This window comes from Sorghum bicolor, chromosome 1, assembly GCF_000003195.3.
Source record: "Sorghum bicolor cultivar BTx623 chromosome 1, Sorghum_bicolor_NCBIv3, whole genome shotgun sequence".
NCBI classification, from domain to species: Eukaryota; Viridiplantae; Streptophyta; class Magnoliopsida; order Poales; family Poaceae; genus Sorghum; species Sorghum bicolor.
Window position 1 is genome coordinate 64,726,177 of NC_012870.2, and position 14,655 is coordinate 64,740,831.

The 14,655-nt window shown below is 45.1% G+C and overlaps 1 protein-coding gene and 1 pseudogene across 1 annotated transcript; both read left to right on the top strand.

The window, feature by feature from the left end:
• LOC8080481 (probable polyamine transporter At3g13620) lies at nucleotides 3,484-6,366 on the top strand. Its single transcript, XM_002465163.2, has 2 exons — nucleotides 3,484-4,691; nucleotides 5,437-6,366. The coding sequence occupies exons 1-2, from the start codon at nucleotides 3,800-3,802 to the stop codon at nucleotides 6,033-6,035; spliced, it is 1,491 nt and encodes a 496-aa protein (XP_002465208.1). The 5' UTR covers nucleotides 3,484-3,799; the 3' UTR covers nucleotides 6,036-6,366.
• LOC8080482 lies at nucleotides 8,412-10,444 on the top strand (annotated as a pseudogene).

Below are 14,655 nucleotides of genomic sequence, written 5' to 3' on the forward strand. Positions count from 1 at the left end.
ACCCTTAATTATATAAAAAAATTTCGAAAATAGAATTATCCCATCTTTTTTTAAAGGGTTGATCCCACCAATTTTAGTAAGCACTTAGTGCATATGGTCCCACCATTTAGTATGCACTTAGTGCCTCTCCAATTGGTTCCTCTTGGTTCCTCTACCTTTTTAGCCGTCGGATCGGCGCTCATGAGCCGTCTATTTTTCGACAACCACTGTAAAAAATTTCTATTTATTATTGCTAAGGCATGCTCAGACTTTCGACATGAGTTAATCGTGTGATGTAGACGCGCTCAAGACCAGATCTGTTATATATCATCATATAGTACATAAAAGTGTGAAGGTGAGGTACTGAACTTTTTGTTTGGACCTCCTTTACGTGCAAACTGAAGCTGCCTTCAGCCCTTCACACTCCCTTTCAACCAAATCTTGCTTGTGGGGTACGGTGTTTTGGATGTTATATTATAAAGGAAATACAGACACGTGAATAAAGAGTGCTTGTTTGTGTTTTTTTTTCTTTTTTAAGCACTGTACAGTTCTTGTTTGTGTTTTGGCGTAGGCCTTGTTTAGATGTGAATTTTTTTTGGATTTCGCTACTGTAGCAATTTCGTTTGTTTGTGGTAAATATTATCCAATCATAGACTAACTAGGGTCAAAAGATTCGTCTCGCCATTTACAGTTAAACTGTGTGATTAGTTTTTGTTTTCGTCTATATTTAATGCTTCATGCATGTGTTGCAAGATTCGATGTGACAGAGAATCTTGAAAACTTTTTGGATTTCGGGGTGAACTAAACAAGTCCCTAGTTATACGGGTGCCCGACTAGTTAACTTTCTTTTTAATATAGCGGGCAGTTCCTTTGCTGGGTTTATCTTTTTTTAAAAAAAAAAAGTAAGGACCTCATTGACGGAAACGGCATCCGTGCCTACAGCCCTACTACACTGTAAAACAAATCCAATGATCCCGACTGGTTATTACCTCTTTTGACAGGAGCTCTATGTGAATTAATTCACGAAACTGCGTCGCAGGTCATTGAATTTGACCAAATCGGTCGGTTTGGTATATGTCGTCATTGTATATTTACACTCCAAATTCCTTCTAGATGTGTTCTGCATAGGCTAGCTAGCTGGGAGCTTATGAGAAGATTCTTGCGGTTACATCACCATGACTGAAGATGTTATTCCATGTTTGAAGGCCACTTGACAATAATGGCTTATCGCTAATTCGGAGGTAATGTCAAAGGATGATGCCTGACGTTGAAAGGCTGCATTGTCGCATATTTAGGAATGAAAACGGATCGGATACGGACGAATATCACTGATATCATATTTGTTTTCATATTTCTGGTCAGATTCGGATTCGAATATGGATAATATCAACAATGTCGGATAAGATATGATTGGATGTCGACATCACAAATATACGATTTAAGTATTCGGATACGGATACGGATACGGTATTGGATGTTGAATATTCGGACTCGGATACGGACAGATCTAAATCTCTCTAAACGAATTCGGTCTCAACTACGATCAAAAAATATCCGTACGTTTTCATCCATGCGCATATTTCTCATCTTATGACAGCAACGCGACGTATCCTGAGGACCATTTGGATGCTTATGTATGTCTCAATCCACTTCAACGCTTGTGAATTAAGATAATACAGTTCTGTCAAAAAAATTGAGATAATACATGTGCATCTACAAGGACTGATAGATTTAATTTTATATTTCTTCCATCTAAAGGTTGCAAATTGGTGAAAATTATTCCGTCCCAACCCACCCTTTTTTATATTATGATACCGTACACTTTCTGAATTTAGTCAAACATAAAAATTTATCATTTTTAATTAGTTTCACAACTATTTTTAACCATTTTTGTACTCTTTATAATCACTAAAATGTACAAAAATTCCGTTCCACCCATTTCTGTTTTCTATATTATAATTTCGTTTCCGACCATTTTCATTCTATTGACATTCTATTAGTGTGCAATGAAACTATTGACGTTTTTCTATTTGCTTAATTTTCAAACACACATAAACTATTTACTTGCTGAAGCTTGCAATTTTGCATAACTATTTGACCGCATATTTGTGCTTTATGTATACTCCCTCCATACCTAGAAAACATGTCGTTTGGATAGGATTGGGTTTACCCAGGAATCATTAAGTAGAGAGTATTTTTCTCTGTCTACTCCTATTAAATTGCGTTATTAAGGTGTGAGCGCTGTGGTCGCAGGTTCGATACTTGGTGGTTGTGTTTTTTGTTACGTTACTGCCTTGATTTGTTGAAACTGATGTTACTGCCTAGTGCTTGCAATTAAAGACAGGGGCACACGCGTCCAAGATGACAGTCACCAGCCTAAAATGATTAGCTTTGTGAAAACAGTTCCTAGACCTAGAACGACATGAATTTTGGGCATAGAGGGAGTATAAAATTACTACGTTCTATATGGGCAAAAGCAAAACCCTTGTGGGAATTTGGAAAACTCCGTGATGAACTCTTCCTTTTTTATATTTTTTTCAAAAAAAAAAAAACACTTTGCGAGTCAACACGATTACGATCCTGCAGGATTTCAAGCTGGAGAGTCAACAGCAGGCGATACGCATGGCCATTTTTTTATTCACGAACGAATAAAGCTCATCAGTCTCCACGTGCAAACTGCTGCGTGAAGTTGGTAATAAAATGGTATTGGTGCCGGAGGTGCGGCAGAACTCCGAGGCGTGCGGGCAGGCCGCAGGCAACATCCGCGGGAATCCCATCTTCTCCGTTTGGTCTGATTCATGTCAGTTGGAATCCAAACACAGTATTTATTTTGGTTTTAATAAATATATAAAGTCATCTAGATTTATTATTCGACATGCATTATTAGATCCGATGATAATATCGAAGGATAATCCAATATGAAATTATCGTAGTTTCTATGGATATTAATTATATTGTCATTTAAACATTTTAATGCAGAAACTATCATGGTTTCTATAGTCATTAATCATAGTGCCACCTGAGCATTTTGCTGTTATGGAAGGTTACTGAAGAGAGAGAGATCAAATATCATAGAAACCGGATCTAAGTTAGAAATCATATCTACACGAGATCCAAGACATGAAGTAATCGGTTGAGAATTGAAAAAGAATGTATGTGATTGGATAAAAAATTTGTATGTAGAAATTATGCATTGGGATCATAGTTTGTATACGTAGTGTCTATATAAATTAATAAGTTTAGAAACTAGATGTAGTTTTTAGCATTGGGACTGCTCTAAGTTAAAAATCATGCCTACGTGAGAACTAAGACATGAAGCGATGTGATTGGTTGAAAATAGAGAAAGAACGAATGTGATTGAATAAAGAATTGTTTTATAAAAACTATACATTGGAATCATAATTTTTATATATTCCATTAACATTCATCATATTAACATTCATTAAATATGTTCATAGGTATTGCTAGTAATAAATTAAAAGGTCTATATATGTCCAAAGTGTTTTTAGATTCACAAAGGACCACCAATGTCGGCTCCATCGGTGGTAGACTGGCGCACCAACCGCTGCGGTAGAGATTGACGAGAGAAGCAGCTTTTGCGCCAATAAAATGCCTGCAAACGCAGCGGGACTAGTCGTACAGAATCAGAACTCGGCATCACACAGCTTTGCGCCCCAGCAGTTTTGGGGAGTGGGGACGACGGAAGTCCGGCACGTAGCCTTTTCAGTTCATCGCCTTCACGGTTAGTTGCCGACTTGCCGCGCACTGCCCCCCCTGCAGCCCTGCTCCCTCCTCGCCTGGCCTCACGATCGGCAACGGCATGACTACTCGCGACGCCCATCTCGGAGTCGGAGTCGGAGTCGAGGGGGACGCCAAGGACAAGAACGCCGCCGCTGACGCCTTGACGGACGGAGGCGGCGGCCATGAAGGAGCCGGGTCCGGCGGCGGGCGCAAGCTGTCCCTGGTGCCGCTCATCTTCCTCATCTTCTTCGAGGTCGCGGGGGGTCCCTACGGCGCGGAGCCCGCGGTGCAGGCGGCGGGCCCGCTGTACGCGCTGCTGGGCTTCCTCATCTTCCCCTTCATCTGGGCCATCCCGGAGGCGCTGGTCACCGCGGAGCTCTCCACCGCCATCCCGGGCAACGGCGGCTACGTGCTGTGGGCCGACCGCGCCTTCGGCGCGCTGCCGGGCTCGCTCATGGGCACGTGGAAGTACGTCTCCGCCGCCATCAACGGCGCCGCGTTCCCGGCGCTGTGCGCCGACTACCTGGCGCGCGTCGCGCCCGCCGTGTCGGGGGGGCCTGCGCGCGCCGCCACCATCGTCGCCTTCAACGTCCTCCTCACGGCCGTCAACTGCGCGGGGCTCACCGTCGTGGGGTGGTCCGCCGTCGGGCTCGGCGTCGCGTCGCTCTCGCCGTTCCTTGTCATGTCGGGCGCCGCGCTGCCCAAGATCCGGCCGCGGCGGTGGCGCGTCGTGGCCCGGGAGAGGGACTGGAAGCTCTTCTTCAACACGCTGTTCTGGAACCTCAACTACTGGGACAGCGTCAGCACCATGGCCGGCGAGGTGGACCGGCCAGGGAAGACGCTCCCCAAGGCGCTCGTGTCCGCCGTCTCCATGACCTCGCTCGGGTACCTGCTGCCGCTCTTGGCGGCCACCGGCGCCCTCGACGTCGCGCCCGACAGCTGGGGGAACGGATTCTTCGCCGACGCTGCAGGTGCGTGGTGGATCTCCAACCAACTCCTGTCGTCCCTGTTCTGTTCTACCACTAGTAACTTGCAAATCGTCTCCTCCCATCCTGTCCACGTGATCTGCAATCCTGAATTCCAACCAATCCTGATCGCGTCGTATATATGACACATGAATAATCGGCGTTGGCGGGTTTATTTTAGTCAAAATGATATACTTACGAATGCTAGCATCGTCCACCGCTTTATTTATGCCAAGTATATTTTTTTTGAGGCATAGCTGGATTGTCTGGCCAATTGGCCAATAAACTACAAGGGGCCACAATTGTAGTAGTACTAGTCTACGGTATAGCTAACAAACAAAGATATTTCTGTCAAGGCTAAGTCCTGGTTCAGTTCATGAAAAACTTTGGTTTTAGCTATTTTCGTTTGTATAACTAATTAGGCTTAAAAGATTTGTCTTGTAAATTACAGATAAATTATTTAATTAGATTTTATTTTTATCTATATTTAATGTTTCATGAATATGTCCAAATATTCGATGTGACGGAAATCTTAAAAAAAAAATTAGGAAATTTTTCGCAAACTAAACAAGATCTAAAAGAGGCCTCAGGCTAAAAATAGGGAAAAGCTAACAAACACCGACCATGTTTGTTTGTGTCAAGCTGAAACCATGCATAGAACAGAATCTGGTGATTCCTGTCATTTATTTGTACAACCATGCACTTGGCTCTTCTGTCACCTCACTCGCCTGCCGCAACGTTACCAACGCAGGCATGATCGCCGGCAACTGGCTCAAGTACTGGATCGAGGTGGGCGCGGTGCTGTCCTCCATCGGCCTCTACTCGGCGACGCTGAGCAGCGCGGCGTTCCAGCTGCTGGGGATGGCGGACCTGGGCCTGCTCCCGGGCTTCTTCGCGTCCCGCGCCCCGGTCTTCCGCACGCCGTGGGTCAGCATCCTGGCCACCGCCGCCATCACGCTGGCCATGTCCTTCCTCAGCTTCAACAGCATCGTGGCCGCCGCCAACTTCCTCTACAGCCTCGGGATGCTCCTCGAGTTCGCCGCCTTCGTCTGGCTCCGCGTCAAGCAGCCCGCGCTGGCGCGCCCCTACCGCGTCCCCGCGCGCCTCCCGGGCGCCGTCCTGCTCTGCCTCGTCCCCTCCGTCTTCCTCGTCTTCGTCATGGCCATCGCCGGCTGGAAGGTGTACGCCATCAGCGCCGCGTTCACGGCCGCCGGGGTGGCGGTGTACTACCTCATGAGGCTCTGTAAGGCTAGAGGGTGCCTCAGGTTCAGCGACGGCGCTGGCGCCGGCGATCAAGGGTCGACGGCGGCGGTTTACCAGCAGGGCAGCAGCAACGGCGGCGATGTCTGAAATGATAGTAGACTCTGACTCTAACGACATCAAACTATCAAAGACAGTCAGCTGTGGGAGCTGTGGTGCTCTTGTGCCAAAGTACTACACGAATTTGTAGGGTAGTAGTGTTTCCAATTAGTGTAATGGCAAATGGCATAGTTGATTGTTATTATGGGAAAGGACTCGGTGTTTCTTGTTCCACTGCTTTTGCTAACCTCTGCTTTGCTTGTACAGTTGCACAAACTGTAAAGTCAGTTTAGAAGATCAGAGAGAACCCCAAGGAAGTAGTATTTCTGTTTCATGATCAGACATGCTTACTAGTGTGTGTTCCTACTCCCCATGCTTCTTGGCAACATCAGACATCATACAGTTAATTTGTAAAGGTGTCGTTTTTCTTTCTGCAAAAAGACAAGTTCCCAGCACTGGTGCAGCATGTATGAAGCATAAACGAGGTGGAGATTAGAGAAGAGGAGTAGGCTGACACTGGAGTAAGGGACTAGAGTCGTACTCGGTAATTTCCAGTTCATTTAGAACCATTTTCTAACGAAGAAGTCAAGGAAAACAAACTCGTCACCATCCAAAAACCACTCAAAATTGAAAGGGACTACCCAAAATGGCGTTTGCGGCTGCGGTTGCATGTATACCATACAAATGTGCAAATGCTGACTTATCCAGCCTGATATAACGGAATTCCTAAAAAATTATACAGTATGCTTGAAAGCAATGTTAATTTGTCACTTCTTCTATAGTTGGTGCCTGTTTTTTTTTTTAAATTGCTGTGCAGGGAATTTACAATGTGGTTATTGTTTGACTAGAGAGAAAAATGTGAGCTCTATTGTAAATTGTCCTTTTGATTGTACTAGTTTACTGTATTAGATTGTCATATGAAATTTTCTTAATATTCAGGAACCTGAAATGTAACAACTCCTAAAATTAGAGTAGGGTAGGCAGGTCTAAGAGTCGAACTAGCTAATTATCTGTTCGTTTTTGTTTTGAGTGCATGTAATCGAGAGAGAAAGAAATGATTGAACTGTGAATGCTTTCATTGATTGATCTTGTATTTTTATATAATGAACCGTCACCAATGAATTGGCCGGTATCCGTTTGGAGTCATCGTCCGCAAACCAACCTGCCAATTCGCTACGTCGGTCTATACAGGGGGTGTACAGGAACCATCAAATTAGTTGGATGATTAATACTAATCCTAGTCATTAATCCGCTACTAATCCACATCATGGATCTTGTGCTTCTGCCACCTTGGTGATCCGTGTGACGAGATAATCTGAAATGTGATTGGTTCATACCAGTTTTTCTGGCTTTATTACTTTGGCCTCATTTGGCAGGACTTCTTCAGCGGGTTTAGGAGCCATTTTCTAATAGACGGGGTAAAATAAAATGGTTTCATCATTTTTAACGCACAAGTCAAGGAAAACAAACTTGTCACCATCCAAAAAGCGCTCAAAATTGAAAGGGACTACCCAAAATGGCGTTTGCGGCTGCAGTTGCATGTATACCATACAAATGTGCAAATGCTGACTTATCTGGCCTGATAGAGCTGTTCATGGAGCTAAAGCTTTACAAAACAGCTTCACTAGTGAAGTGAAGCCGTGCCAAACGGAGCCTTTGTTGTTGATGCAGTCCTGCTAATGGGCGTAGAACCAATTTTTCACCCAAAAGTCAAGGAAGACAAACTTGTCACCATCCAAAAATCACTCGTACAACCAAAATTTTCAACTTCTCCTAGTAATGTAGGCTTCTCCTATCTAGTGTTTTAGTTTTCAAATTTTAGTATAAATTTTTCAGTAAATGTCTCCTAGTGAGAATTCTCTAGTGCTATACTCCACCAATTTGATGGTGTCGGTCAACCCATCTAGTTTGGCCGGTACAGCCCATGCAAGAATAGATGATCTATTGGGCCAGGACTGCTCGGCCAAGATGCCAATGTGGGGTTTTGTGTAGAAAATTAGCAATTGAGCAAGAATTCAGTGTACACTTGTCAGCCTGACTTCTGTAACTAATGCATTCAGTGTACACCTGTAAGAGAACAGCTAAGCTATGAAGATTTTAACGCTAAATGATAGTTTCCGCTATTAGCAGCTAATAGCGCATTAATTTGGCTAAATTGGGTTAGTTTAGCGCCGCTATTTGGCCTTAGGCTTCATTTCCATCGGCCCAAATAACTTGGAGGCCCAAATAGCAGGGATATATCCCTATGTGATGTATGTTATTATTGAAGTATCATGTATGAACTACGAACTTTGATGTAATATGTTAGTAAGACTTTGAAATATCTATTCCTATTGGTATTCATAATGTTTTCATCTTTATTATGTGTAAGATTACATGATGTTTGACATATTTTTTTTGCTCAGCCGCTAAATAGCTTAACCCGCTATTAGCGCTCTATAGCTTTTCTTAGCCTTTTAGAGAGGCTGCCGCTAAGAGGCTTAGTCCGCTATTTAAAACATTGGTTTGGAGTGAAAAAAGCTGCAAATGAAAGAATGACGCTATTCCCCCTGATCTTCCTCATCTTCTTCGAGGTCGCCGGCGGGCCATACGGCGCCGAGCCGGTGGTTCAGGCCGGCGGGCCCCTGCTCGCACTCATCGGATTCTTCGTGTTCCCATTCGTGTGGGCCGTCCCGGAGTCCCTCGTCACCGCCGAGCTGTCGTCGGCGATGCCTGGCAACGGCGGGTACGTGGTGTGGGTGGACCGCGCGTTCGGCCCGTTCGCGGGGTCCCTGATGGGCACGTGGAAGTACGTCTGCAGCGCCATCGGCGCCGCGGCGTTCCCGGCGCTCTGCTCCGACTACCTCACGCGCGTGGCGCCCGCCGTGTCCCGGCCCGCCGCGGCAGCGGCGGCAGGGTCGCGACGATCGTCACGTTCAACGTCGCCCTGACGCTGCTCAGCTACACGGGGCTGGACGGCCGTGGCGCTGGGCCTCCCGGCGCTGTCGCCGTTCCTGCTGATGGTCGGCGCCGCGCTGCCCAAGGTCCGGCCGCGGCGGTGGGGTGGTACAGCTACTGCCACCGCCGGAGATAAGGACTGGAAGCTGTTGCTGAACACGCTGTTCTGGAACCTGAACGGCTGGGACAGCGTGAGCACGATGGCCGGCGAGGTGGACCGGCCCGGCAGGACGTTCCCGGCGGCCTTGGTGTCGGCCGTGTGCATCGGGTCTCTTGGCTACGTGCTGCCTCTCATGGCGGCCACCGGCGCCATCGATGCGCCGCCGGAGGCATGGGGAGACGGCTACTTCGCCGACGCTGCATGTGCACATGTTACTGTTTGAATGTTCTTGCTTTTGTCACCTTGTTAGCGTGCATCACGTCAAGATTAGATTCACTCATATGGACTTGCACGTCTCTTGGACCCAAAGACCAGCGAGACAACTGACAAGTAGCAACAGGGACAGCTTGACAAACTTGCATGGCCGGCGAATAATTTGCTGCACGCACGTTTGGCCATTGGTCATATCGTGACAAGACGATAGTGAATGATCATAGTAAGATTACTGAACTTTGGTAGTTGGTTCCGTGAGGGCACAAGTACTCGCTCATTCATTCATTGGATTCACTTTGAAAAGTATGCAAACACACATCTTAAAAGAAGTTTTGTATTGAGATATATGTTTGTATACCTCTCAAAGCAAATCTAATGGGTGAGAGGGTGATGGTACATGCCCTCAAAGAACTTTACCCGCAACGCAGGTCTAATCGCCGGGAAGTGGTTAAAGTACTGGACGGAGGTGGGCGCGGTGGTCTAATCCAACGGCCTCTACTCGTCGTCGATGAGCAGCGCGGCGTACCTCCTGGCGGGCATGGCGGACCACGGGCACCTCCCGTCCCTGTTCACGGCGCGCGCCCCCCGTGTTCGACACGCCCTGGGCCAGCATCACCGTCGTCACGGGCGCCATCGCGCCCTGGGCATGTCGTTCCTGAGCTTCGACACCATCGTCGTGGCGGTCACCAACTTCCCCTGTACAGCAGCCTCGGGATGCTCCTCGAGTTCGCGGCCTTGGTCTGGCTCCGCGCCAGGCGCCCGGACGACCTGCCGCGGCCCTACCGCGTGCCCATGGGAACCGCCGCGGGGCGTGGCCGCCATGTGCGCCGTGCCGTCGGCGTTTCTTGTGCTCGTCGTCATGGCCGTCGCCGGGTGGAAGGTGTTCGTGGCCAGCACGGCCTTCACGGGCGCCGGCGTCGTGGTGTACTGCGTCATGGCGTTCTGCAAGGGCAGGGGATGTTTCAAGTTTGGCCGTGCAGAGGGACAGCAACAAGAAGGTCTCGCTAGGGTCTGTTTGGCAACTGTATATTCTTTACCTGTCCTCGAAGCATGATATGTCGCCGCCGTCGCCGCTGTCGCGGGCGGCCGCGAGGCACGAGTAGTTCTTGCAGGCGTACGTACAACGACCTGTACATGACCAACGGGACGCTCTTACGTGAGTTCCCCAGCGAGCCGGACCTGGCCAGCTTCGGTGTCGTGGTCATGGACGAGGCGCACGCTCACCACCGGCATCCTGGCATCCTGCTCGGCCTCGATCGTCAAGGATGCCGCACGTTTAATCGTCCGGATTGAAGCTGCTAATCTCCAACGCGACGCTCAACGCGGAGAAGTTCAGCGACTACTTCGACATGGCACCGGACCACCGGTGTTCCAGATCTCCGGGATGAGAAGGTACAAGGTGGACATCCACTACAGGATGGCGCCGGAAGCCGAGTAGCCGACTATGTCAATTCGGCGGAGCAACCTGGCTAGCGTAGTGCACTAGTGCTCTCGCTCAAACGGCTCAAGGTGCTGGGGATCAACGACCAGGTAATAGCTTCGACTTCATGGACCCGCCGGCGTCGGACTGCTCAAGGCGCTTGAGGATCTGGCTCCAACCTCCGCCGCGGATGAGATGCCCATAGTTATCGTATATTTTTCCAGACATGGGGAGTACGTACTGATTCAGTTAAGATCATTTAGGAACTCAATATTCAATAAAGAATTCTAGTAGAAGCTAAGACAAAAGGATAGCAATTGATTTTATTTGCCCTTGTAAACCTATTTTGTAATAGTGTTATAAATCACCTCAATCAACAAATTAATTTTTACATACAGTCAGTCTGTCTCTACAAATAGAAACATTTTTTAGCCATTGCTATCCTTAGGAACCACATATGGAGATGTATTGTAGGTAATGCTAGTTTCTCTTCTATTTTCTAGAGATGGTTTACAGCACTAAGCATGGAAGGGAGGAAGAATAGGCTAATGTTTTTCCCACGTGGAAGCGATGGAAAATGATGGGTCAGTTTGGTCGCCATGCAAGCTTTTTGTCTTGCCTTGCCAGCTTGGGGTCTCCCTGCACTACTGACCTCCTTACTTAAAAGCTTATATTAGCGTAATGCAGCAGCACTGTATATGTTTGTGAGCACTTGGTGCCAGTTGAGTATTCAGTAGCCCACCTCGGGCCTATTGGAAACAGGCCCGTCGATGGCCAGGAGCAGGGGTGAGCAATCGCTCATGGCCCCCAAAACTGCAGGGCCCCAAAGTCTACAACGAAGGCCCATAGCAGTTAAGATTTCTAAGATTTACCACATGGTGTCGTCTAATTTCTATTCAGCAGCCGTCCAGGGGCAACGAAAACGTTGCATCTCAGACTCTCAATCGACGTGAAAATACCTACGCGCCGCTGCTATCTCACCTCGTCCTTGTGATTCTACCACCCTCTGCAGGGACAACCAGCACATTTTTATATATTTTAGGGTCTCCATTGTATTTACATTTCGCTCATATAAGCCTCAAAATTCCTGGGGAGACGGCCCTGCTGAAAATGTTCAAGACCCTTTTCCCCTGTAGTTCCTTGTTCACTGGAAAGCACTTGCACTATATATGCAGCGCATATGACATATGTTTGGTCAGAAATTAATAAATATATTTGTGAGCAATACATATGCATTGCATGGCCAGTGGTTTGGCCAGCGCTGTTCGCTGCCAGGGCCTCTAAAGTCCAATCCGAGCGCTGCTGCAGTGTAGCGTCCCGGCTAGGGCTGGAATGTACTCCCTACATACATAAATAAATACATATCTTATTTTTCAATGAGTCATTTTTAAAATTAACTAGAAATATATTAAATAATACAAATAAATATATTGTAAAAGTATATTTGATGGTCAACCTAATGATATATATTATATATGATAAATATTAGTATGTTTTTATATATATTTAGTCAAATTTTAAAAAGTTTAATTTCTAGAGAAATATAATCAGGGTGTTACAGGAAACGAAACGTGCATTTATTTGTGAACGGAGGAAGTAAGTCAGTTTGGCTCGTCATGGCTCGGTTTATTATAGACTGTTAGGATAAGGAGCTGATTTGACTCGGCTCATTAAGAATAAGTTAAAATTCTAGCTTGGCTGGACTCTGAGTCGTTTAGCTAGCAAGCTATCTCGTTTAGTTTGTGAGCTGGCTCGTTAACTACAACAATCAGTGTATAAATCAATAGCTATTAATTTATTCGATGCATACAGCAAGGTAAATAAATAAGTGTATTGCATAGCATGTATCAATTCTAAATTCCAATCTCATATATACTCCCTCTGTTCCAAAAGAATACAATTCTCACTTTTAACAAAATCAAATTTGACCAAATTTATGAAAGAAAGTAATAGTATTATTAATGTCGAATAAGTATTGTTAAATTAATTATAAAATATATTTCTACAACCTATTTGAAATATAAATATAAAAAGATATTATTTCCTATAAAAACATAAAAAGGTTTGATTTCTCTCAAATCTACAATTATATTCTTTTTGATGAAGAAAGTAAAATATAAAATCAAGTCCAATTGTTACTTGTTTAGGTTGTTGGATGTGTATTTAGCTCGTTTAGCTTGTGAGCTGGATTATGAGCCAGCTTAAGCTAGCTTATTAACTTAATAAGTCAAAAGAAGCCGTGGGTCGAGCCGAGTGATCTAACCATCAGTGAGTTTTTCATCTAGCCCTAGTCGTGGTTTTATGCAGAGAACGTGGTTAGAACCAGCATCTGGTACAATCGTACACGCACTGTCCGTACCCGGTCATTACTGGTAATTAAGCTGGTAGCTTGGAGATCGGATCGAGAAGGGTTATACTAATATAGTAGTAGTAGACTAGTAGTGATTATCTCTCCGTACCACCTCATCTTCGCTCCAGCTCGGCGTCGGCGAGATGAAGGATCGAGATCCTCTAACATACTGGTTTCTATGTAAGAGAAACGTACTTATACATGATCACGTTCATTGGTCATCCAACGTTCAGCCAAATAAGCATGGAAGCCGCTCTTGCCTTGACCCATATACTCCACATGGACCACATTTAGGTCTGGTTTAGTTCCAAAATTTTTCAACATTTTCTGTCACATTAAATTTTTAGATATAGTATTAAATATAAATGAAAATAAAAATTAATTACACTGTTTGTCTATAATTTACATGATGAATCTTTTGAACCTATGATTAGACAATAATTACTATATATAATTGGCTCTATAACAAGCTAACTCGAGCCAGCTCACGAGCTGCTCACGAGCCAAACAAGTTACAGGTTTAAAGAAAAAATCATCATAAATTATATTAGTTTTATATTACTTCATGTCTTACACTTTACAATTAATTAATATGTTAACTCATATAAATATTTTGTTCGACTTTTAAGACTTTTATATATATTATTTTTGTATTATTACTATTTTTAAGTTTTAGATAAATATAAATATTATTTTTGTATATTTTTATATCTAATTTCCGAGCGTCACAAGTTAGCCCGAGCTTGTAACTAGCCGAGCCAAGCTGAGTCGAACTTACTTTGATTTGCATCCACACCATAGAGTAGAGAAGATAGTCCCTGTAGCAAGCGATCGACTCATTCCTTCGTGCTCTTTTCAGTCAACCTTGCCCCATTTTTGCCAGGCCCGTGCTCTTTCCTATCGGTCGGTCTTGCGTCTATTTTTACCCAACGGACTCGCACCCATTTTTACCCAGAGAAGATAATTCTCGAGCATGTTCTCTTTTCTTTTCAGTCGTTTTTTTACAGCCAGCAATGTTTTTTCTCATAATAAATCAGCCAACAGTAATTTTAGCTTTAACTTTTCAAACCAGCGAACAGGCGAACTGGACTTCCTTGGGCCAAAGCTGGACGAATTTATCGTCAAAAAAAAAGCTGCACGAATTGGTATTGATTGGTTTGATGACCGTGCCGTTGGTGAGCTGATGAACGGACGGATGGAAACTATGTCCCTCAAACATAGATTGTAGTATGTTAGAGGATCTCGATTCGAGATGAATGGGTTTTCTGGTACACGACAGGGTTGCAGACTTGCAGTTAGCCTGACTGTGACGTACTATAGCTACAGTCTTTTTTGGGACCGAGCACACAGTCAATGCTTTGACATGCTTTGGGACCGAGGACACAGTCACTGCTTTGACATGCTTTACTCTTAGGCCTTGTTTAGTTCACCCCAAAAACCAAAAAATTTTCAAGATTCCCCGTCATATCAAATCTTGTGACACATGCATTAAACATTAAATATAGACAAAAATAAAAACTAATTACACACTTTAGTTGTAAATCACGAGACGAATCTTTTGATCCTAGTTAGTCCATGATTGGATAATATT

Bases quoted from the DNA above. Each gene is read 5' to 3' on its own strand.
- LOC8080481 (XM_002465163.2), top strand. From the start codon at position 3,800: ATGACTACTCGCGACGCCCATCTCGGAGTCGGAGTCGGAGTCGAGGGG. The intron at 4,692-5,436 runs GTGCGTGGTGGA...TTACCAACGCAG, and splicing joins ATTCTTCGCCGACGCTGCAG to GCATGATCGCCGGCAACTGG.